The sequence below is a fragment of the Amblyraja radiata genome, chromosome 18 (assembly GCF_010909765.2).
Source record: "Amblyraja radiata isolate CabotCenter1 chromosome 18, sAmbRad1.1.pri, whole genome shotgun sequence".
Classification (NCBI taxonomy): Eukaryota; Metazoa; Chordata; class Chondrichthyes; order Rajiformes; family Rajidae; genus Amblyraja; species Amblyraja radiata.
The window spans coordinates 29,662,336-29,687,584 of record NC_045973.1 but is presented as its reverse complement, the minus strand read 5'-3'; the positions used below and the strand labels follow the sequence as shown (position 1 = coordinate 29,687,584).

General features: G+C 40.3%; 1 protein-coding gene across 1 annotated transcript in view; it reads left to right on the top strand.

Moving 5' to 3' along the window:
• LOC116983311 (mitochondrial carnitine/acylcarnitine carrier protein-like) overlaps positions 1–25,249 on the top strand; it is a 204,718-nt gene that overhangs the window by 134,222 nt on the left and 45,247 nt on the right. The window contains exon 11 of the mRNA XM_033037018.1: positions 17,359–17,465. Within this exon, the coding sequence (XP_032892909.1) occupies positions 17,359–17,465 (107 nt within the window). The remainder of the gene's footprint in view (positions 1–17,358; positions 17,466–25,249) is intronic.

Below are 25,249 nucleotides of genomic sequence, written 5' to 3'. Positions count from 1 at the left end.
GGATGATCAGCCATGATCATATTGAATGGCGGTGCAGGCTCGAAGGGCCGAATGGCCTACTCCTGCACCTATTTTCTATGTATCTATATCCCAGCTGTACTAGTCCCACCTGCCTGCGTTTGGTCCATATCCCTCCAAATCTAACCTATCCTATCCATGTACCTGTCTAACTGTTTCTTAAATGTTTAGATAGTGCCAGCCTCAACTACCTGTTCCATACACCCACCACCCTTAGTGTGAAAAGGTTAGGCCTCCGATTCCTATTAAGAAAGCTTGCAAGGAATATAAAAACTGACTAAAAGCTTTTTTAGATATGTAAAAATAAAAAGATTAGTGAAGACAAATATAGGTCCCTTCCAATCAGAGACGGGTGAATTTATAATGGGAAACAAAGAAATGGCAGAACAGTTAAACGAGTACTTTGGTTCTGTCTTCACTAAGGAAGGCATAACTAATCTCCCAGAAATACTAGGGGACTCATGATCTAGTGGGAGGGAGGAAATGAAGGGAATCCACATTAATCAGGAAATGGTGTTACGTAAACTGTTGGGACTGAAGGCAGATAAATCCACAGGGCCCGATGGTCTGCATCCTGTGGACTGGAGGGTACTCTGGGATGCAGACCATCGGGCCCTGTGGATTTATCTGCCTTCAGTCCCAACAGTTTACGTAACACCTAAGAGGCCCTAGATATCGTTCTTTGCATTGGTGAACATTTTCCAATGTTCTCTCGACTCTGGATCAGTTCCTGTGAACTGGAGGGTAGCCAATGTAACCCCACTTTTTAAGATAGGAGGGAGAGAGAAAACAGGGAATTATAGACCAGTTAGCCTTACATCGGTAGTGTGGAAGATGCTCGAGTCGATTGGTAAATATGTTATGGCTGCGCATTTGGAAAGCAGTGACAGGATCGGTCAAAGTCAGCATGGATTTATGAAGGGGAAATCCTGCTTGACTAATCTTCTGGAATTTTTTGAGGATGTAACAAATAGAATGGGTAAGGGAGAGCCAGTAGATGTGGTGTATCTGGACTTTCAAACAGCCTTTAACAAGGTCCCACACGAGATAAGTGTGCAAAATTAGAGCACATGGTATTGAGGGTAGGGTATTGACATGGATAGCGAACTAGTTGGCAGACAGGAAGCAAACAGTAGGAATTGATGGGTCCTTTTCAGAATGGCAGGCAGTGACGAGTGGGGTGCCGCAAGGCTTGGTGCTGGGACCCCAGTTATTTAAAATATATATATTAACGATTTAGATGAGGGAATTAAATGTGACATCTCCTAGTTTGCAGATGACACAAAGCTGGGTGGCAGTGTGAGTTGCTATGAGGCTGCAGGGTGATTTGGATACATTGGGTGAGATGGCAGATGCAGTATAATGTGGATAAATGTGAGGTTGTCCACTTTGGTGGCAGGAACAGGAAGGCTGATTATTATCTGAATGGTGTCAGATTAGGAAAAGGGGAGGTGCAATGAGACCTGGGTGTGCTTGTCCATCAGCCACTGAAAGTAAGCATGCAGGTACAGCAGGCAGTGAAGAGAGCTAATGGCATGTTGGCCTTCATTGCGAGAGGATTTGAGTTTAGGAGCAAGGAGGTCCAACTGCAGTTGTACAGGGCCCTGATGAGACCGCACCTGGAGTATTGTGTGCAATTTTGGTCTCCTAATTTGAGGAAAGACATTATTGCTATTGAGGGAGTGCAGAGTAGGTTCACCAGGTTAATTTCCGGGATGGCGGGACTGACATATGACCAACCACTGGTTCGACTGGGCTTGTGTTCACTGGTATTTAGAAGGATGAGAGGGAATCTTATAGAATCATATAAAATTCTTAAAGGATTGGACAGGCTAGATGCAGGCAAAATGTTCCTGATGTTGAGGGAATCCAGAACCAGGGATCACAGTTTAAGAATAAGGGGTAGGCCATTTAGGACTGAGATGAGGAAAACTTTTTCACCCAGATAGGTGTGAATCTGGAATTCTCTGCCGTGGAAGGTAGTGGAGGCAATTCACTGGATGTTTTCAAGAGAGAGTTAGATCTAGCTCTTTGGGCTAAAAGAATCGAGGGATATGGGGGTAAAAGCATGAACGGGGTACTGATTTTAGACGATCAGCCATGATCATATTGAATGGCGGTGCTGGCTTGAAGGGCCGAGTGGCCTCCTCGCGCACCTATTTTTCTATGTGACCAATGCGAAGGAGGGAGTTATGAGCAACAACTCTGTGGTTGGCAGTTTAAAATCATAGTCATAGAGCAGGAAAATATACTGTTCGGCCCAACACATCAATGCTGATCAATGCGCAATATTCCATATTAATTGCTTCTTCCAGCACTTGGCCCAGAGCCTTCTGTGCCCAAACAGTTCAAGTACCACTGTAAAATCCTTTTTTAAATGCTGTCAGATACAATTGTGGATATGGGGAAACAATGCTGCATGTTTGGTTAGAAAGTAGAGCAACTTAATTTGAGGTGTCATAGTCATGAATGCAGAAAAAATGAGTGATGAAGGTACGTGTTACCAGGATGGAAGTGCCATTGGCACGTGAAATTTAAAGTTCAAAACTTTTTTCATTTTCAACGAAAACACAAAATGATTGCACAATCTGTTTCATTTTGGCTGAGGAGACTAGAATCAGTGGTTCATAAGGTCATAAGTGATAGGAGTAGAATTAGGCTCATCAAGTCTACTCCACCATTCAAGCATGCCTGATCTATCTCTCCCTCCTAACCCCATTCTCCTGCCTTCTCCCCATAGCCTCAGACACCTGTACTAATCAAAAATCTATCTATCTCTGCCTTAAATATATCCACTGATTTTGCCTCCACAGCCTTCTGTGCAAAGAATTCCACAGATTCACCACCCTCTGACAAAAGAAATTCCTCCTCATCTCCTTTCTAAAATAACGTCTTTTAATTCAGAGGCTATGACTTCTAGTCCTAAACTCTCTCACAAGTGGAAACATCCTCTCCACATCCACTCTATCCAGGCCTTGAATAGAATCCAATGTTTAAAACCAATGTTTATAGGATGCACCTTTAATGTGTTTCATCTTCTGCAGTTATTTGCAATTTAGCAAAGGCATGCTGTCAGACTGACAATTTCACCAATACCCCCAGAATCCAATAGCATTTTGTATTTTCAGCACCCAGTTATCCAGTCCCATTTGTTCCCAATGGGTTTGTTAACTTGTTTTCCCCACACAAAATAATTTGACCCAATAATTTGGATTAAATCTATTCCAAGTTTGATATAGTGCTGTCCCTGCAGCTAAACATTGCAAATGTGCATCGTGCAGGTTAAATTCATGCCTGAAGCAGGTAATTTAGTTGAAACTTTCGCCTAGACTCAAAACAGCACTTTGTCTTTTGATGAGACATGCTACAAATATCAGGATTCAACATTGAATTTAACAGTTTCCATTTTGTTTCATAACAAGCCAGTTCTGACAAAAATCACCAACCTTCTTTTTCTCCCTACATATATATATTTCTTTTTTAATTTCAGATTTCCAACAAATGCTCTGTTTTGTGTATCTCGGGTTTATGCTGTCTTTTTGCTCTTAATCATCTTCTGTTTAAATGTTTGTCAGCCTGATTTGACTCAACTAACAAATCTTCACAGCACTCTCTGAACTGGCATCACCATTACACGTTGTTCAATTTCACAGATATTGCATATGTTCTCGCGATCTCTCCTTGAAATTTATTGGATTTTAACTTCCATTTCTGATATAGGCTCTAAGCTGAACTCTAACTCTTTAACAGTTTCTCTCTCGGAGCTTCTGCCCAATTGTTCTTTCCGCGTTTGCTGATTATTTACATGTTTTGTTTTTAACTTATTTAATTTTCAATGTAATTAATTTGTTCTTTTCAGAAGCTGTTTTAACTGTGTGTTCATTTACCATTTTGTCAAATTGTCCATGGCTTAACCTTCGGATGGCCTTATCAGACTGCATTGTCGTCACTTTAAACTAAACCGTAATAGTTATAGATGAAGGGCAATGGTAATCTTATTATTGTAAGCCTCCTTAATTACTTTTGAAGCTATGGCATTTCTCTTGTTCAGTACAGGACTAGGTGTTCAAGAAAAGTTGACTGTAGGTCTAATAATTATCTTGCACAGAGCAAATTAAGGTAAATAATACAAAGTGAAGGCTACACTTTCATAGTCTGTACTCAGACATGATGGATTAACTTTGCATTTCTGACAAAATCAAATTGACTGCATCAATTCCACTTTTGGCTTTAATTTGAGATGGTTTGTGCAGTGCTTATTTGTAATTTGCTGACATTCATAATTGTGACAGCTTGAGCAAAACCTCAAACCTTGTAAGCACTGTTGAATTATTTCTGCCATTTACCTCTTTAAGCAGATTATTTTACCGGTAAAATGAAGACACAAAATGCTGGAAACACTCAGCAGGTCAGTAGGTGAAGTTGTGAAAAATGCAGTTAACTTTACAGATGAACGACCTTTCAACAGAACTTGCCAGTTCTAATACAAACAGGAAGGTCTGGTTATTTGAAATTGTTTATATCGTTGGTGTGAGATCCAGATTTAGAATAGGATTCAGATGAGTTTGTCACATACATCAGGGTGCAATGAGATTCCTTGTTTACACGGTCGGTAAACGGTTTACGTAGAGTAATTAAAAAAAAAACATCAATAGATACGACAAGTGCAAATCAATGTGAAAAATCAGAATAGTGCATAAGAATATTAAAGTACAATAACGGAATAACCAAATGAGGTAGAGATCAGAGCAAGAGGCATGTGGCAGCACTTCTGGGAAGGGAATGTAAATGAGGTGATTGGTTCAGGAGTTAGATAGCAGTGGGGAAGAAACAGTTCTTAATTCGGAGTATGTTCAAGCTCAAATCCTCGCCCAGAAGATAATATGGAGTAAAGGAATGGCTAGGGTGACTTCTGTCATCAAGATAGATGGGGATGTGGAGATGTGTTGAGGTGGTTTTGTTTGCCTGTTCAAAATAGGCATAAAATGCCTTGTATTTTAAGATTCTTGCACTGAGCCTTTCCTCTGCTTGACTAACTAACTACAGTCTTGTCAGTTAGCAGGATTAACTAAGATATGTAAACTGTCAAGGCCCAGCATGCAGCTTGAATCGTGCAAGCACGTTACAGGATTGTAACAATGTTTTTTTTTTTGCCTTCCATCACAGCGAGGAGGAGATGCGCTGTGATGGATGTCTGTGTAAATTGTGTTGTGTCTTGGGTCTTTTTTTTCATGTGTGTATAACTGCAGAAACAACATTTCATTTGAGCCTCTATGAGGTTCAAGTGACAAATAAATTGTATTGTGTATTGTGTACATAGATACATAGAAAATAGGTACAGGAGTAGGCTATTCGGCCCTTCGAGCCACAGAGTCCGCAAAGGGATATAAATTTTAAGATATTGAATATTAAGAGATTCATGAATTATGAGGTTAGTGCAAAAGTACAAGAGCAGGAAAGGTACCAGATCTGAGTCATGATTTGCTGTGATTTTGTTGAATGGTGGAATATGCAGTTGTGCTGAATGGTCTGCTGCTAATTCTTAATTTACTTGATCTTGAATTTAAAGGTTGCTTCTTTCTTCAGAAATTGTGGGGATCAGGCATGGGAAAATTAGTGAAGGTCAGAGGCACAGAAGTACCCGACCATATGTGTGGACTCAGATAGTCTTTCATGAATCATTGTTGCCAAGTGAGGTTGGCGATGTTGTTAACAAGCTATGGGATTATAATAGTTTTATTTCTGAAATTAAACAAAACGTGTCAGCAAAACTATTGAAAATAATTAGAAATTCAGCGAAGTAAACCATATGTAAGTTTACAACAATCTCCTTTTCACTCTATTTCCAGGATTATCTGGGTTTTTTTCTCATGCAAGAGCCTGCCATTGCCTTAAATGTCAAATGTCCACAGATTAATTCAGTGTAATCATACAAAGTATTGGAAACACAGTTGGTAGGACTAAATGTTTGTCAGTTGGTTTCAGCTGCGTGGAAGAGAAGAATATTGTATTGTTTCCTCAGCGGAGAAATAAGATTTCTGCTATGAATTGACTAGAAATTTCACAGGAGTTAGTAAAGGGCCTGTCCCACTTACGTGTCCTTGGCACGCAAATTACGCGACCTCGTGGTTGCGTTGAGGCGCACGGGCATCGTATGGCCGCGCAGGGCCGGTCCCACTGAGAAACGCGGAGGGGTATGTAGTTGTGCGCGACATCGCGCGGCGCTCGGAAATTTTTGTAGCGAACAAAATCTTTGCACGCCAACGGCCTGTCGCAGAACTGACGGTCAAAGTGGGACAGGCCCAAGACCCTGGCGCGACGCAACGTCTCGCCTTCAACAGCAGCAGAAGCAGGTAAACGATCGCCGAGCTGGGCCTGGGGCTCAGGGCCATTGTGGTCCGGATCCGCCCCCACTTCTACTCCCAGAGCGGGGCCAAGAAAATTGAGGATGGACACAAAATGCTGGAGTAACTCAGCAGGACCGGCAGCATCTCTGGAGAGAAGCAATGGGTGATGTTTCGGGTCGAGACCCTTCTTTTCAGACTGAAGAAGAGTCTCGACCCGAAACGTCACCCATTCCTTCTCTCCAGAGATGCTGCCGGTCCCGCTGAGTTACTCCAGCTTTGTGTCCATCTTCAAATGACGTCACACACTCCAGACGGCTGTGCATACGCATGAAATCGCGCGCGACCTTCGCGGGACCGTCGCGGCTCAACGCGACCACGAGGTTGCGTAATTTGTGTGCCAAGGACACGCAAGTGGGACAGGCCCTTAAGATAACTGAATGTTGGTCAACACATGAAAGATTAACATAATTACACTGTATTCATGGAAGATGCTGGTGTCATGCATTATTGAGACTATTTATGCAAGCTAATTGTTTCAGTTAGTTATTGCAGTTAGCAACTAGAAGAAAAGGTTAATTTTATGTAGAATCTCACATCGTATCCTTTTAATTATTGATTTATCTAACTTCAAATAACCCTTGCATTCGATCCCTTCCCCCACCCAAGTCGTACCAGATTCAGTCGTCTTGTAGAGTCTCATTGTCTGTACTCGTTCTCACCTGGCACACACCTAACAATTGCCTGTTTCCTTGCGTACCTGTCAGTCATTTGTTCTATATCTCGCCATCATTGTCTATATCCCTCGTTTCCCTTTCCCCTTACTCTCAGTCTGAAGAAGGGTGTCGACCCGAAATGTCACGTATTCCTTTTCTCCAGAGATGCCCTCTGACCCGCTAAGTTAATCCAGCTTTTTGTGTCTATTTTCGGTTTAAACCACCATCTGCAGTTCCTTCCTACACTTTTAATTTATTTTTCCTTTATTTCCATGTGCCTTTACTTTTATTAATGAAAATTGATTCCTGAATTCCTGGTCATTATGTCGACCCAAAATGTCACCTATTCCTTTTCTCCAGAGATGCTACCTGACCCTCTGAATTACTCCAGCAGTTGGTGTCTATCTTCCTGGTAATTATCTTGGTTTAAATATGAGGGATTGAAGTGCTGTAGGCAGCAAATCAGATTTAAGCAAAGAGCTAAATTACAAAGCTTTCTCTTTGATTCTCGGGTGCTTTCTTTGTCTTTCATCGGTTGCTTTATAAAACACATTTATATTTTCATCTCTGCACCATTTTAGAAAACATACCGAGCCCTCTTTCCCCACCGCCAAACCTTTTCCTCATGATTTTCAGGAAATGTTCACTGTTAATGATGGCACATCACCTGTGCTTGCTTGCATCAGGGTAAATAACTTGAAATGTCAACACAACATGAATTGCATGTTTCCATCTGAATGTCCAGTATTGGATTAGAATTAAGAAAAAACAAGATGACAGAGTTAGCAATAAAAACACGATCTATAAAAATTGTGCATGGTTCTTGAATTTTCCATTTTATCACGTGACTGGGGGCTAGTTGATTGGCCATGCCTGCACTTTGCTATGGGTGGGTAATTTGTTACTGTAAGTGTTGTCTGGATAAATGTACACGACTGGTGGTATGAATAATATCAGATTTGTACTCATTGTTTTGTGTGGTTGAAAAAGGTAACCTTCCAAACAGGAAGCTGGTTGGTTTTATGGAAATTGGAAATTTACCAAAGCCAAATTAGACATGCAGCTTTTAAACAGTTCTTGTGACTGTTCAGTATACTTGTAACCGTCAGAAATGTAACACAATTTATCCTTTGTATGAAATGTGTTGTTCTGTTGTTACCAAGCTGCACGTGGAAAATTATGACCGAGTGCTCAAAGTTATCTTCCATTTTTTTCCAAGGAACTGTAGGACTTGTTAAATCAATGGGAGCCTTTTTGTCATTGTTTAAATTCAACTATCAAGTGACATTTTGAAATCAGCAATGTGGCTATTTTAATTTTTGCAAATATTAGCGACATCCCAACATTTTCAATGTTAGAGTATGCAATGAGATCTTCCAAACTATCCTACTTAAATTTTCCATTATTTGAAGAATTTTTCTGTTTTTTCCACTTGGTGTGCTGTGATGAACATTAAACAGTTGAGCTGTTCGCTCTTCAGTTTTTAACTTTGTTCTTCAGAAATAACCCGAGAGATCATACAAACTTTGTACAGATGGCACCCTTAGTCAGGATCGAACCTGGCGCTCTGGCGATGTAAGGCGCCACTGTGCTGCCATAGGGTTTCTAAATTCAGTAAAGGAAGATCAAGACATTGGTTAGAATAGGGAAAGTAGAAAATGGGAGTAAGCTGGGGAGAAACTCAAAAATAGACAGTGCAAGGGGAAAGATTAGCAAGATTTTTTGGCTCCCTTCGAGTTTGACGCCAGAGAAATTACATTGGAGAATAAGTCAATGGCACGAAAACATTTGGCAAATAGTGGGAATTGACAGGTCTGGAGCAGAAATAAATTATTGTTTGAAACAAAGAATTAGAAATTAACATAACTGGTGACCCACATCCCAAGGTTTTGAAAGAGGTGGTAATGGAAGTAGCAACGTGGCTTTGTTGCCATCCAAAATTCAGATGTTGGAACTGTTGCTCAAGTTCTGGCATCTGGAGTTTCTTGTCTCCATGAAATTTCCATCACCTGATAAACTATCTTTAATGAATCAACTCAAAACTGTTTCTTGTCATATCAGTGTCTGATGCATGCCAGTTAGTAAACTCTTGTTTCACCACTGTTATGCATTTTTGGAATAGGATCTTAAGTGCGACAGGAGCAAATCATTTGTTTAGCTTCTGGAGCCGACTCTGCCATTCATGTGAATCATGGCTGATCTGACAATTTTAAGGTAGACAAAAATGCTGGAGAAACTCAGCGGGTGGTGAGGCAGCATCTATGGAGCGAAGGAAATGGGCAACGTTTTGGGTCGAAACTAACAATTTTATGTTCACTATTTCGTTCTTTCCCCAAAACCTTAATTCTTTTCAGTATACGGAAGGACTCTGCCTTGTTCAGCCTTTGTGGCAAGGATTTCCAAAAACACTTCCTCTATAGAGCCATTAAGACCCCAAGTAGAGATGAGCATTATTTACTGTTGGTGTTCCAGTTTGGAAAACACTGTGTGAAACGGTGGTGACAGTATTTGCACAAGGATAGTGGATGTAGAAAACTTGCAGGCTCCGATGTTAAAGGCTCCGCTGCTTCCAGATGATGTCCAACCCAGGCGACTATTTATGTGCTAGTCACAAAAGCAGAACTGTAATCGCACATTGTAATCGCTCCACTCTTTTAAATCGCTACTCCAACAGCAACATTTCTTACTTTAACTATGATCTTCTTAAACTCCTCTCAGATCTGTCACCATCCTACCAGAACTAGAGAGCAGTCCTGAACTACCATCTACCTCATTGGTGACCCTCGACTATCTTTGATCGGACTTTGCTGGCTTTATCTTACACTAAAAGTTATTCTCTTATCGTGTATCTATAAACTGTGAATGGCTTGATTATAATCATGTGTTGTCTTTCCACCGACTTGTTAGCAAGCAATAAAAACTTTTCACTGTACCTCGGTACATGTGATAATAAACTAAACTCAACTGAAAAGTCTGTGGGACTCTGAAAGAGCTGGCGTGCACATGTTGAACTGATTGCATTCATATGCTCTGTCTCTGTATTCTCTGTTTTTCTTAATCAATATTCTATTTTATTGTACTTTGTAACAATCAATGATGTCAGATATTCAATTACCAATTCGCAATTTTAAAAAAGGGCTTGTAAAAATGGTATAATTAACATGACTCACTTCATGGAATGTTGTGCCAAAAATGCCGTTGAAAAGTCTAAGGTTACAATCAAATCACAAAGAATTTGATTGTGTAGGAAGGAACTGCAGATACTGGTTTAAACTGATGTTGGATACAAAACGCTGGAGTAACACAGCGGGTCAAACAGCATCTCTGGAGAAAAGGAAATGGTGACATTTTGGGCCGAGACCCGCCTTCAGACTGGAGAAGGATCTGAAGGGTCTCGACCTGAAACGTCACCTACTCCTTTTCTCTCGAGATGCTGCTGACCCGCTGAGTTACTGCAGCTTTTTGTGTGTATCTTCAGGAAATTGATTGTGCTCTTTTGTGAGGTGACAGAAATCCTACTGCCTTTAGTATGAAAACCCTTGCATCTCAATGATACAGGGTCTCCCCCCAGGTTGCAAATGACCTGATTTACAAAAATCTGTTTAAAAAAAACAAAACATTTTTAAAGCACAATAAAGCTCAAGTGTCTTTGATGGAGACACTTGCACAGAGTATTTGAGGAGATATTTGATGTGTTTCTTTCAGTGAGCAATTGTAGCGTAACTGTCCTTGAAAAGCTTCTCTCCATTCTAGGCTGAGCAGATTGGGTACTTGTACATGTGAAGAATCTTAGCAAAAGATTGTGGTAGATGGGAAGGCTGCAAATCTTTCAGGAACCAGGAGTGAAAGACTGACAATCTAACCAGGAAGTAGAAAGTTGATTTTGATAGTGAGCCGGTAAGTAAAATCAAACAAGACCTTTGCATGTATAAAAAGGGAGAGTGTGGCTAGGTAAATGTGAGATCTGTGGAGGGCGAGACTGGCGGAGGAGTAACAGGAAAAAATAACTGATAACTTATTTAAATTGATATTTGTCATCAGCCTTCACATTGAGGGACATTGTACATATTGCACGGATAATAGATGTGCTAGCTTTGAATAGAATGGAAGAATTTGTAAACATCCTTATCACAAGATTGTTGGAAAAACAAAGGGATTAAAGGCTGTCAAGTCACCAGGATCCCATGGCCTGCATACAACCATTTTAAAGGAAGTGACTGCAGAGAAGGGAGAAGTGATTGATCTTTTTCAAAATCAGCCAAGATCTAAGAGGATACTGATATATCCTCTTAGATCTTGGCTGGTTTTGAAAAAGATCAATCACTTCTCCCTTCTCTGCAGTCACTTCCTCTAAAATGGTTGTATGCTGCAAATTTGACTTGATTCTCATCAAAGATGTTCGAGAAGGGAGGGAGTCAAATAACATCTGAAATCTAAAATCTAGGAGGAGATAACCATTCATAGAAAATGCTAAATGCAATAAAAACAAGTCATTGCGGTATTAAGGAAGAAATTTGATTAATTAAATCGAATCGATGTAACAGAGTCCAATAAATCTGGTGTATTTTGATTTCCAGAAGCTTTGGAGAAGGTACCATGTATAAAAGACTGGCGAACGGGATAGGTGCTCATTGTACAGGGGGAAGTATTTTTACGTGAATTGAAGATTGTTTATCACATAGATGGCAGTGAGTCAGAATAAATGGACCTTTTACAGACTGGAAAGGCTAAACTCATGAAATGCTGCAAGAATCAGGCCACGTCCTCTATTATTTTCTGTCTATATTAATCACTTGGAAGAGGGAGCAGAGTGTAACTTATCCAAGCTTGCTGATAATATAAAAAATAATGGGAGAGCATGCTGTGATGAGAATATGTGGACTGCAATAAGATACAGATTGAGTGGGTGAAAACTGGAAGTGAACTGTAACGGAGGGAAATGCTGAGATCATGTACTTGGTTAGTTTTGAACCACTTTTTCCATCTCTGCTGCCACATCCTTTAAAATGGTTGAATGCAGGCTGCTGGGTCCTTGGGACTGGTTTGCCTTTTATCCCATTGTTTTCCAATAAGGCGGAATCAAAAGGTACTTATCTAAATAGTGAGACTGCAAATGAGTGGACTACAGAGGGGTCAAGGCGCTCTTGTATATCAAGCACAAAGTTAATAAACAGGTGGAACAAATAATTAAGAAATCAATCTTCATTACCAAAGTTTGAAATTTAAAAATAGAGAAGTGTTGTTTCAATTGTGAGGGGTGAGTTAGTGAGGTTGCATCTGGTTCGCCAAGATTTAATTTTCATTCCCTAATTTAGGAAAGTATATATTCGCATTGGAGGTCCACATGTGTTTCAGTGGGCTCATTCCTTGGATGAGAGTTTTATTCTATCATGAATAGCTCAAAGTTGATCTGTAGAGTTTAGAAGAAGGGGTGATATTAAAATGTACAAGATCCCAAAAGGGCATATTTCATTAGATGATGTGTTTCCATGAGTAGGAGAATGCACAATGAGGAGGAAGAGTTATGAGGTAAGCAGCAATTATTTAAAACTGAGGTGCACAGGAATTTTTGTTAGCATTTCCGGAATCCTCTACCCCAGTGGTTTGTGGAGGTTGAGTGACTTGAGGTGTTTAAAGAGGATGTAGATAAATATTGAAAGATCAGGCAATAGAGGTGATATGTAACTGGCACAGAGGAGGAATTGAGGCTTGGGACAGATCAACCACTGTCATTTTGAATGATGGAGCAAGCTTAAGGAACCAGGTGACCTATTCTTGCTCCTATTTTCTAGTGTCCTCACATGTCATAGTTATTAGCTAGAGTCTGGTTGTCCTGTTCTCTTTCCACCAATGATAGTTTTTTGGTTCACACGGTATTTTTGTTGGACTTGCTTCCGATGCCTGCAGATCTGCTTTCTGTCTTTGAGTTGAGTTCCAAGAAAATGAAGTTTTTATGATTTGTTACCTTATGATATCTTGGTCATTGTCATCAGTCTATTTTCTGGTGGAGAAACTGATTATTGTCACAGCTTCTAACTGTGGTAGATTTAAGCGGGAAACAGGTTATATGTTGACTTGTTGTTGTGGGTGTTTGAACAGAGCTTACTTTGCAGGGTGTTTGAGCCGATGATATTTTTCTGTTCAGAGCATTTCTGTTGCTCTTGCCGTTTTGGCCTAGGTTAATGGAGATGACAGCTGATTAGGCCCTGGGGAATTCATGGTTTTTTGTTATGGATGTACTTGTGTTCCCTTGCTTGACTTAATATTGCAGTAGGCAGTGACTGGATTGACGGTGTGGCTATCGGATCTTAGAATTATCATGATCACAATTCTGATGCCCGAAAAGTAATGGCATTCCCAAACCTTTTTGTCAGGAGGATGACTCCAATGGGTTTAGGTTTGCCCATCACACCTTTGAACATGTTTTCATTTTTTCCCCAAGTGGTCTCTGCATTTGATACGATTAAATATAAAAATGATCTAGTACAGTGTTTTAGTGCACAGGAATTTTCAGCTGTGGGGTTTAGTTTAGTTTAGAGATACAGCGCAGAAACATGCCTTTTGGCCCACTGAGCCCGCGGCGACCAGCAATCCCTGCACACTAGCACTATCCTACACACTAGGGAAACTTTACAATTTTACCATAGCCAATTAACCTACCTGTACGTCTTTGGAGTTTGGGAGGAAACCAGAGGACCCGGAAAAAACCCACGAGTTCATGGGGAGAATGTACAAACTCCTTGCAGACAGCACCCGTAGTCAGAAGCGAACCTGGATCTCTGACATTGTAAGGCAGCAACTCTACCGCTGTGCCACTGTGCTGTACTGATTTTTTTTTTTTTTAGATTTAATCTGCTGTTAAACTGAATTTGTTTTGATAGATGATGGAAATGAGCACATTTGCTTTTCACTTTATGGCAAGGATGCTTTGTGCTGGATTGGGTAGGTGGGAACAGCTCTTTTACATTTGTGCCAGCTAAAATTAGTTCCATTCATTTTGCACATTTGTCGGTTTACTTGAAATTGGGAAAAGGAGAAGTCTTAGAATCATACGCAGCTATGTGTCTATTTTATTTGCAAATTATTGGAAAAATTGATCACTTGAACCATGTTGGGGAAATGAGCAATTGAGTGACCCTATACTGGTGACCAACTTGAAGATCGTTGGCTTGTAAAGCAATGGAAATTTGAATTGTTGAGATTTCCATATGTAATTGAGACTCAGGCACTGTAGCAATCATGCTATGCTTGTATCTAAGATGTGTAAATCCATAGTCTAATGGATACAAGCAGAACAATGACAAGTTAATGGCAAGTTTTTAATTTTAGATTAGGTGTTTTCTTGAGTCTGTAGAAGTCTTAAGTGATGAAATATGGCAAGAACTTTGGCCTTCTCAACTGGTTGTGTTCTCTGCTTAGGATGTTGGCTTGAGAGAGGATATTAAAATTGGCGTATCTATCCAGCCATTGGATTTGCAGAAGTTTATAGAGTTCAAGAGCTTATGGGTTGCTTTACTGTTTTATCGAATCACTTAGAATTTTATGAGAGAGAAATTCAGGAACCCTGACAATCTTAGTGTAATTCCTAAAGTGGAATATGTATGGCTACAGGAAATGCCTCTGAAGAAGACAGCTGTACTTCTCTTGGTCTCAATGAAGCAATATTGCTTGTTAATATCCTCCAGTGAAGGCTTCTATTAGATAGCACAAATTATAACAGATAGATGATGGATTAGTAGCCATGATTATTTTGTTAACGGTGTTCCAACATATTCTAAGGACTTTATCTGAGTGCTAATGTAACTTGACATTTGAAATTCAATTTCAAGTTTGCTTCCATATGTGGAAAAAGCAAAAAAAAACTCAAGCCTCTAATGTTGTCAGAGAAACTGAGAGTAATTGCCAGGAAACTGATATTTGTTCTCCGAAAATGTACTAATATGGTTGATTAATTTGCTTCAACAGTACTGGCTGAAAGAAGTAGAAACCCTAACCTTATAAGTCTGGCTTCACTCTTTTAGGACATTCCATTGTGGTTTGTGATTTTCATTTAATTGTCTCTTTCGCTTCCCATTTAGAATGCCCAAAAATGTCTCATACATACTACGGTTGCAGTTTAGGGAAATAGTAGCCAATTTGCTCATTTCAATCCCACAACAATTAATGTGATAATAACCAAATCATTTGGTTTTTAGTGATCTTGGTTTAGTGATGAATGTTGTCCAGGTGTTGGGGGTAATTCTCCTGTTCCTCTTGAAGATGGTGGAAGGGAAGGTCAAGGAGTACTTTCTTATCTAACCACAGATTCGTCCTTTTGTGGTGTATCTTTCCACTCGGTTTTCCTTGTTTTTGATTTACTTCAATTTAACTTCACACTTAACTTTCACCTGCTCAACAAACTGTGGCAGGAAGTGAATGTCTACACAAATTGAATAATCACAATGTAATGATTCTGTGTGGTGGATCAGATTTATTTGTGATTTTAAAGGAACTGTATAAATGTTCAAAGGTTAAAAAGAGATTGCAGGTTTGTTGGGAAATGCCCAGGGAATGGGAGTGAAAGGATTTATCCATGATATGAAGAGCTAACTCAGATTCCATGGACTGGATGCCCAAGATTTGATTACCTAGTCAAGTTTGAGTTATGCTGATGCCAACCTTTAAATGTTTACATTTTAGGATTTGTCTTTTACTGGCAAAGGCATAGTTTATTACCCATATCTGATTGTCCTTCAACTGAGATGCTGCAAGGGCAACTAAAAGTCAACTGGGTTACTCTGGCTCTGTGGTTGGATTGCAGAATAGGTATAGTGTACTTGGAGCCTTTAAAGTATGCACTCTATTTAAGAGTCATCCAGCTAGAACTGAAGCTAGCTCCCCCGCTACCACTGGCAGTAATTCCATACCCCAATTAAAGAAAAACTGATAATCCACCCTCATTATTTTTATAGCTTGTTGGTTCAACATTTGGTGGTTCACTGGGGCCCTGTTTGCATGCCCTCGTTAAACTCACTTATTGAACTCATTTTATAAATGCTCCAATTAAACATGGCAATGCTCTGCATCCCACACTTCCTTTAAATTTGCTGGGTTTTAATTCCTATACCCCTCTGAAGAAGGGTCCTGACTTGAAACGTTAACTATCCATGTTCTCCAGAAATGCTGTTTAACCCGCTGAGTTTAGTTTTAGTTGAGAGAAACAGCGCGGAAACAGGCCCTTGGACCCACTGAGTACGACCAGCGAACTCCACACACTAAAGGGCCTGTCCCACCAGCATGCGATCGCATGCGTCTAGCGCGACCAAATGTGGTCGCTTGAGGCGTACAGCCTCGCAGGGCCAGTCCCACTTCGATCGGCGGAGGCGTATGGAGTTGTGCGGGGCTGGTCCCGACATCGCGCGGGTCTCCAAAAATCTTGCACTGTCCGAAAATCCCGCGCGACAACGGCCTGTCGGCCCGTAGCCGCATTGAGGCTGTACGCAGCGCCTCGACAGGCGTACGCAGCGTCTTGACGTCGTAAGCAGCGTCTTGATGTCGTACGCAGTGTCTTAACGTCGTATGCCTAGCGCGTGGCATTGCACGATGACATCACCGCACGGCGTGCTGTTGCGTGATGACATCACCGCCCGATGCCGTGCAACGTCCAAATTCAATCGGCCCGCCTCCTCCCCAGCTGATTGGTGAGTATGGTGTCGGGACCAGCCCCGCACAACTCCGTACGCCTCCGCGGTTCGAATTGGGACCGGCCCTGCGCGGCCGTACGCCTCAAGCGACAGGCCCTTAACACTATCGTCAGTTGCTCGAGTACTTTGTGCCTCTCTAGAAAATGTATTATACTCCTGTGTAACATCTGAAAGAAGATTAATTAAGCAATGGTTGTATTAGGAGTGATAACCAATAGTCTGGAACATCTGCCAATCCAGCACCACCAGAATCATAAGGTGCCTCATTACCAAAGGTCTCTTGTACTAGCTATAGATGAGAACATTAATTTCCTTAAGAATGTTTGTGAATAGATATGATTTGATTAAAGTTCAAGGCTGGATTGTCGCCATTGCTGAATCAAGAATAGACAGAAAATTCAAATTTAGCACGTTCTTGAAATGCTACAAGATATATATCGCACATTTGCCAAGTTCCTAAAAGATGTTCATTCTGGTTATTTTCAATTACAGTCATAAGGGAGTATGCAAATTTGGGTACTTCAAAAATTAAAGGAAGGGAATAAAAGCATTTAAAAAACACATATACCAGTTCATGACTTGGCATTATTTTAACAGGAACAGATATATGAAATCCTTGATGCAATGTTTGAAAGGAAAGTTGAACCTTCAGAGCACGTCATTGACCAAAATGATGATGGAGACAATTTCTATGTAATTGAACGGTAAGCCATTTCAATCCTGCAGTGGTACAGTATTTCTCTTTGACGCGTAGTATTTTAGAGCGTAAATTACGATCTCTTTTGTGATCCATGTTAGGTGGATTTCACCAGAAAGTAAAATGGAAGATTGTTAAATGTATAAAACTATATACTTATTAATCTAAATAATATTTGGATATGATTACTTTCCAGGTTGGAATTTATTTTTGATGTTTAAAATTGAGTTTAAACATTTGATGATTTTTCACATTTCTATTTCTGATAAAATGGGCTTTGTTCAGTTGTCTTTGCTTCTGAAGAATTAGTGATTACTGTTTATCTGTTCTTGTGCATTTCGTGTGCCTCCTTAAGCATTAAAGTACAAGATAATATTTAATCGGTATTTGGATGTTTATTTGCTAGGAAGTTTTGGTTTGCAGGTATCTATCTTTCTACCTATGTTCAGGGGTCACTCTATATCTGTCCAGGTTTGGGTAAAACTAATCAATGCTCATAGAACAATATAACCCTTGTTTTTGACCGGCATGCCATTGCACCTTGGAAAAACCTGTTCCTATTTGTGTAAATAGATTTGCAGAACTCTCCAGCTCACAGTTTGGAATGTTTATTACGAAACCCCTTGGTTTCTCTCTACAGCCTGGGATTGAAATTCTGGTCATTTTAAGATTTTGACTGCAAGTGAAAAATAATTATCTTTATGTCGCTGCCTTTCACACATGTGAAGGAAATTTGAACATGGTAGTCGGCTACAAATGTCATTAGCAAAATAACACAGCATAATCAAATGCAAAGGTCTGGAAATTCCTGGAATTTTGATGTATATTCTAGCATGTTTATATCTAGTGAAATATAGTGAACCAAATACCTTTTTCCTATTGCATTCACTATGCATAAATGGGACTCTATAGTGGTAACTGACGTGAATGGGTCTTACTACTTTATTCCTTTAAAAAATATTGCCCCAAGCATATCTATACCAGTCACAGTAAATAGTCATTCTGTTTTAACTTATGGCTGGTATTTCCTGGGAAATGACAGTAGTTCTTTACCTTTCTCTGCAACTGTCAGGAAGCGCGGAGCACCTGTGTCAATGCCATCTCGATATAGTCATCAATGTAAATTAAATTGCTGAGGCTGAGGTCCACTGCCAATCATAAAATGGGTGGAATTTCTTTTAAAATCCACTAGTTATTTCACGTCTACCCACATTCCCCCTCCCTCTCCTCTCTTCCATTGTCCCCTTCCTCCCCCCGAGTCATTTAACCAGTTCCTCAGTGCTCCACATTGTATCCCTCTTGAATTCGCACCATCCCCAGCTAACAATGGGCCCACCAGGGCACCGCTATGCCCGATTGGAACTGATCTTTTCTCACCTCCACTTCTTCATCCTCCACCCTCTACTTTCAGTCTGAAGAAGGGTCCTGATCCAAAGGGTTGCCTATCCTTTTTCTCCAGCAATGCTGCCTGACCTGGTCAGGTACACGGTAGTTCTCTGGCTTGTTCTTGTTGCCCATCTTAAATAACAGTACAACATTAGCCACCCACCAACCTTCAAAGATAGCCTCCAGTTAATTTTGTTGCCCTAACAATTTTCCGTGAAGATTTTCAGTCTCCCACACTGAACTTTATCTCCCATTCTGTATTAAGTTTACATATTCTGTTGTGCTGCAGCAAGTAAGAATTTCATTGTCCTATCATAGAAACATAGAAACATAGAAAATAGGTGCAGGAGTAGGCCATTCGGCCCTTCGAGCCTGCACCGCCATTCGATATGATCATGGCTGATCATCCAACTCGGTATCCCATCCCTGCCTTCTCACCATACCCCCTGATCCCTTTAGCCACAAGGGCCACATCTAACTCCCTCTTAAATATAGCCAATAAACTGGCCTCAACTACCTTCTGTGGCAAAGAATTCCACAGATTCACCACTCTTTGTGTAAAAAATGATTTTCTCATCTCGGTCCTAAAAGACCCCTCTTATCCTTAAACTGTGACCCCCTAGTTCTGGACTTCCCCAACATCGGGAATAATCTTCCTGCATCTAGCCTGTCCAACCCCTTAAGAATTTTGTAAGTTTCTATAAGATCACCCCTCAATCCCCCCCCCTATCTGTGATGCATGACAATAAAACTCTTGACTCTTGACTAGAATGTCATTCTTTCATCCTAGAACGATTAACTCCACCTCTTTATACTTCCAGATTTGTTTACCTACCTGCTCTTGGGTTTTCTCGCATCTTGCTCCTCCCTCACATCTGGTTGAAGTAGTTTTTAAAGCCGATTCTCTTTGGTGAGGTTATCTTGCTCTTCTTCCTCGTTCACTCCGGATACCTCGAAGTCCAGAGGTACTGCCTACTCTGGGGTACTGTTTACATCCTGATACAATTTAGATCTCATATTATCCTTTTTCATCCTGCATGAACTGCATTTGCTCAAGGCTCCCTGTGAAAAATGCCTTAAGTTACTAGCAGTATATATATTTTTTGAAATTTTAAACTCAAGTCATAGACAGCAGTTCTTTAGCAACATGGCAACAACCATATTGGACTGAACTATCAAGAATGTTTTACATCAGTCCTTGGTTTACAAATATCCCTTTAAGATTCTTAAGAAAATCAGTTATATCTTTATTCTTGATAAATTAGATGACTAAGACTGACTGGGCAGGTCATTGCAAGCCTGCAAGAATTGCTTTGGTGGAAGACAATTAAATGCTGAGTGATAATAATATTCACAGAATCACTTCAACCTGTTACTTTATTTAGATTGCAGTTGAAAAGAATATTCCAGTACATCGATAAAATATGTTGTGCCACAGGAGTATAACATTTTTCTTTCATAGTTCATTGGCATAAAATAAATTATGCATTTATTGCCTATATTGCCTGCATTTTATCTAGTGATGTTTACTTGGCATGGTATAAAATTTACTGTCAGTAGCTGCTGCCTTACGCAAAATGTGACATTCAGTTATTTTGAGATAGATATTTTCCTGAGATTAAAATACATGATAGTTAATTTCAGCTATGCATCATGTAGATTCAAATGAATAATATTGTTTTAGGCAACTGATTTTTTTTGACAAATGAGCATGAACTTTATTTGACAATCTTGCCTGCCGTGTGGCCAAAACACATCAATCAAAGTTATGAGTTTGTACAGAGTGGGTGAATATTGTTCATTGGAAATCACAGCTTACATTAGATTGCACAGCTTACATTTTTCACAACTGATTCCAGTACACTATCATAATAATGGTTTGGATATCAGCGAACATAACCAGCATCTTACAAATAGCAAGTATCCATCAATGAAGAACTTGCAAGGATAATCAGATTGGCCGATTTTCATTTTGGCTAATGTTGGTTGGAATACTGGGGAATGTTGTTTTCAAGTATTGCTGGGGATTTTAGCACTGGAAGATAAAATTATTGTTCAAGCAATCCATAAAACCAAACAGCTCCAGCAATGTGCCAAGCCCACATGAAGTAAATGGGTTAACTTCTCAGCACATTTAGTTCATCTTTTATAGAAGAGTGCCATTTTCAAAAGCGGTTGTAAATTTGCAGTTTTTCCGCACAAATTGCCATTGAGAGATTTTCCCCAATAAGCAGAATCAACAAAGCCGGTGCCTTCCTATGTTTTCTGTTGCAGCTAGTGTTTTTTTTAATTTAGAGGACATTTGGCTTGGGTGTGTCTCATTTATCCTTCAGTAAAATGACTGAACTGCTAAGAGAAACAAAGAAGGTATTAGGAAAGGAAAAAAAAGAACAGTCTGAATAAAAGAGAATGTGGGAGAGATGAGATTCACAGATGATCATAAATACCCACTAATTATTCCAGGATAGTTTGTGTTGTGCTCTGCTATTCATGCTAAAGTAGACTGCTTATGGGAATCCCCATCAACTACCCAAAAAATATTCATTTACCCCAATTAACTGCATTTATTGGTGCAGTTAATTGCTTGAGCTATCCAAAAGCATCAGCCAAACCTGCAGCCTCAATTACAAAGAACAAGGGCAGCAAGCAAGTGGGAGCACAGACACATGTGGGTCTGCTTCCAAGTTGCACACCATGCAAACTTGGAATCACCAGTCCTACGTTGTCACTGGGGATAAATCCTGTTTATCTCTACACAAAATCACAGCGGGACCTTCACCAGCAAGACTTCAGCAGTTTAATTAGGTACCTCACCACCACTTTCTTGAGGGCAATTAAGAATGAGTTTAGATCTATAATCATAATCGTACTTTATTAGCCGAGTATGTTTTGCAACATACGAGGAATTTGATTTGCCATACAGTCATACCAATAAAAAGCAACGAGACACACAAAATACATTTTAACATAAACATCCACCACAGTGACTCCTCCACATTCCTCACTGTGATGGAAGGCAAAAAAAAAGTTCAATCTCTTCTCTTCCCTTTGTTCTCCCGCAGTCGGGGGCCTCAAGCCTTCCTTTGACGGGACGATCTTGGCTCCCGTAGCCAGAGGTCAGGCCCTCCATGTCAGGGCGATCAAGCTCCTGCATCGGGGGGGATGTCAGCTCCCGTAGCCAGGCGATCGACTCCGGGTCGGGGCTGGTCGAACCTTCTGCGACTGGAGCTTCCCGACATTGGTCTCTACCCGAGACTGAGCTCCTCGATGGTGAAAACTGCAGGCCGCGGTTGGAGCGTCAATCCCAGGCAACGGATCGGCTCTGATGGTAAGTCCACGGCCCAAAGTCAGTCCCGGACAAGCACGCCAACATTATGTTAGGTCGCAGAGCGACTGGAGATACGAACTGGAAAACAATCGCATCTCCAGCAAGGTAAGAGATTGGAAAAAAAAGTGTCCCCCGACCCCCTCCCCCACCCTCCCACATAAAACAGCCCAGAGAGCATTAACACAAACTTTTAAAACACACTAAAAATAACAAAATGGACAAAATGCCGGACAGACCGTTGGCGAGGCTGCCATCGCTGATGGCGCCTCCCGGTGGAAATTGAATATATTTTTTTTAAAGTAACTTCCTTCCTCAAAACTAGTTCAGCTGTAATAGAATGAGTGGATTTAAGGGGATGCTACATTAATGTATAAAGGAAAAAGTAGGAAACAGCGATGAAATATGAGGCAACTCCTATTTTGCAGCATAAACATTATGAATGACGCATTACGCCAAGGACTTAATTTCTACCTATGTGAGATAAGAGACCTTCCCGTTGATGACCTGACTGTAGATTTAGATTAGCCTGCTAGAGGAAGCTTGCTTCACTGTAAAAATGGGGATGTGACCATGGAATCTTGTAAATGTATCGAATGGATGGTTGAAATTGTTACTTAGTGCAATTATAGAATTGAACAACCTAATATTATTTTGTTGATACAGTAGTTCATTGTGTTTGCAAATAAATTGCAAATGCAACCATTGTTGAGATGAATGGCCAACTGAGTTATTTGGGTTTCTGGAAGAAAATGGCTGAGTTATCTTACGATAAAGAAGGCTTGAGTATTCTGCCGATAGAGTGAAAATAGTATGAAAGTTCTATTTAGATGAAGATTTCAACATATTAATGAAGAATGTTACGGCAAATAATTTTAAAATGTTGTAAAAATTGACGTATGGGAGCAAACCAATTAAGTGTGATACTACATAATGCTTTGATGAAACTAAGATAATCTATAGAAGGTACTGATGAAAAGTTATGCTGTCCTATAGGATATTATATATATTTCCAAATTCTTTTGAAGTGCTGTGTTAATTGAAATCTTCAGGTTGAATTAGGCTTAGAAATGATGTCTTTAAGAATTAATTTAGGAAGTGAAAGCAAAATGCAATGAATACAAATTTATTCGAGCTGCTCGATGGATTTGATCGATAATATTGAATTAAGCAGTCAGATAATGGAGTGATCTAATAACAAAAGAAATAAGAAGGGTCCCGACCTGAAATGTCACCAATTCGCATTCTCCAGGGATGCTCCCTCACCTGCTGAGTTATTCCAGTGCTTTGTCTTTTTTGAAAATAAATCATTCATAATCTCTAAAATATACATGCCAGTAATTTTACCTTGTAATCACTTAATTTATTTTGAGCTAATTGTTTGTTGGTTTATCATCTAAAGTTCATTGGGTCATTAGTTTTAATGAGTCACAGGTTCCCACTGTAGTGTTGTAAACTGCAGTGTATATCTCAATGCGGCTGGAGGCCTTTATTGAGGCGCCGCGGTCTCGATGCCTCCCGGAACTCTGCGTAGAAGCTCGGGTCGGGACCTCGCGGGGTAGAAGCCCGGGTCGGGCGAAGAGGCTGACGGAGCCCGCGGCTGGGGCCTGGGTCGGTACCACAGAGGCGTGAAGTGAGGCGTCGACAGTTGTACGACGATGGGGGAACTGTTTGAGGGGGGGACAAAAGGGGGAGCCGGCGTGCTTTGTAACTTTGCCAGCGCCATAGGTGTGGTTGCTATTTGTATACATTGTGTATGCAAGCAAAGAATCTCACTATGCCTAGTCACATGTGACCATAAAGTATTCCTATTCCTAAACATGAATTGTGTAATCAATAGCATGTCTCAATCAGATTTTCCCCTTTGCACAATTAGGACTCCCTGTTTGCACATACATTATGTATCTTCAACCCCACTCTGACAACTAATTATTGCTGCAGCTTCTGATTTCAAACTTTCACACGATCTTAAAGTTACTTCCCGATAAAACTTATATTTTCTGCTCAAAATATAAACAGATTAAAACCATTAAAAGGACATAGATCAGAAAGGTTTAGAGGGACATAGGCCAGGCAATCAAATAGGACTAGGTTGGATGGGGCATCTTGGTCAGCATGAGTGAGTTGGGCCGAACAGCCTGTTTCTGTGCCATATGACTCTTTGACTAGGATGTTATTCTAAGAAGGATGTCAAAACATCTCTGAGGGTGGGAATGACAGCAAAGCACTGGCAATTGATACAGACAGAAGATGGAAAATTGCATTAACTAAGAATTAACAGGCCGATTGAGTAAGTCAATCTGAATAGAGATGATTGGTCAAATTTCTGTTCAGCCAAATGTGATGACATTGCAAGTTGCTATGATTGATTTTTAAGAAAATGACTTCAATGTGATTGCTTTCCCCTTACAGTATTTTACCTAGATTTCATAGAGGGATAGAATTATGCAGCATAGATTCAGGATTAGGGAGCCTTGGCTACTGGGAGAGGTTGAATAGACCTGGATCATTTCCTCTTGAACGCCTGAGACTACGGAAGAGATCTGATAGAAGTTTTTAAAATGATGTGAGGCACAGATCGGGACAGTCCCAGGATGGAAAACTCAAATACTAAAGGGCATAGCTTTAAGGTAAGAGGGACAAAGTTTAAAGGAGATGTGTGGGGCAATTTTATTTTACAGAGTGGTGAGCGCCTGTAGCACAGGGTTGAGGCAGATAAGATGGTGACATTTAAGAGGGTTTTGGATAGGCACATGGATATACAGGGAATGGATGGATAGGATCATGCGTAGGTAGATAGGGAATGGTCTTGGCATAATGTTTGCATAGACGCAGGACCTGTTCCTATGACCAATGTTCTAACATTGGTACATTATATAACTGTTTTGCTTGTATGTGACATAATAGACTTGGGTTTCCGTTTTTATGTCAAAGAGTCCTTGTGGGATGACTAGAAAGATATTGCATCATTTGTGAAATGTTATTTTAGTCAAAGGCTATAAATAGGTACTGAATGAAAGCTGTCAGTTTTTCATGTCCATTTCCACCTCTGATTTTAGCACATAATTCTGCTTTTAACA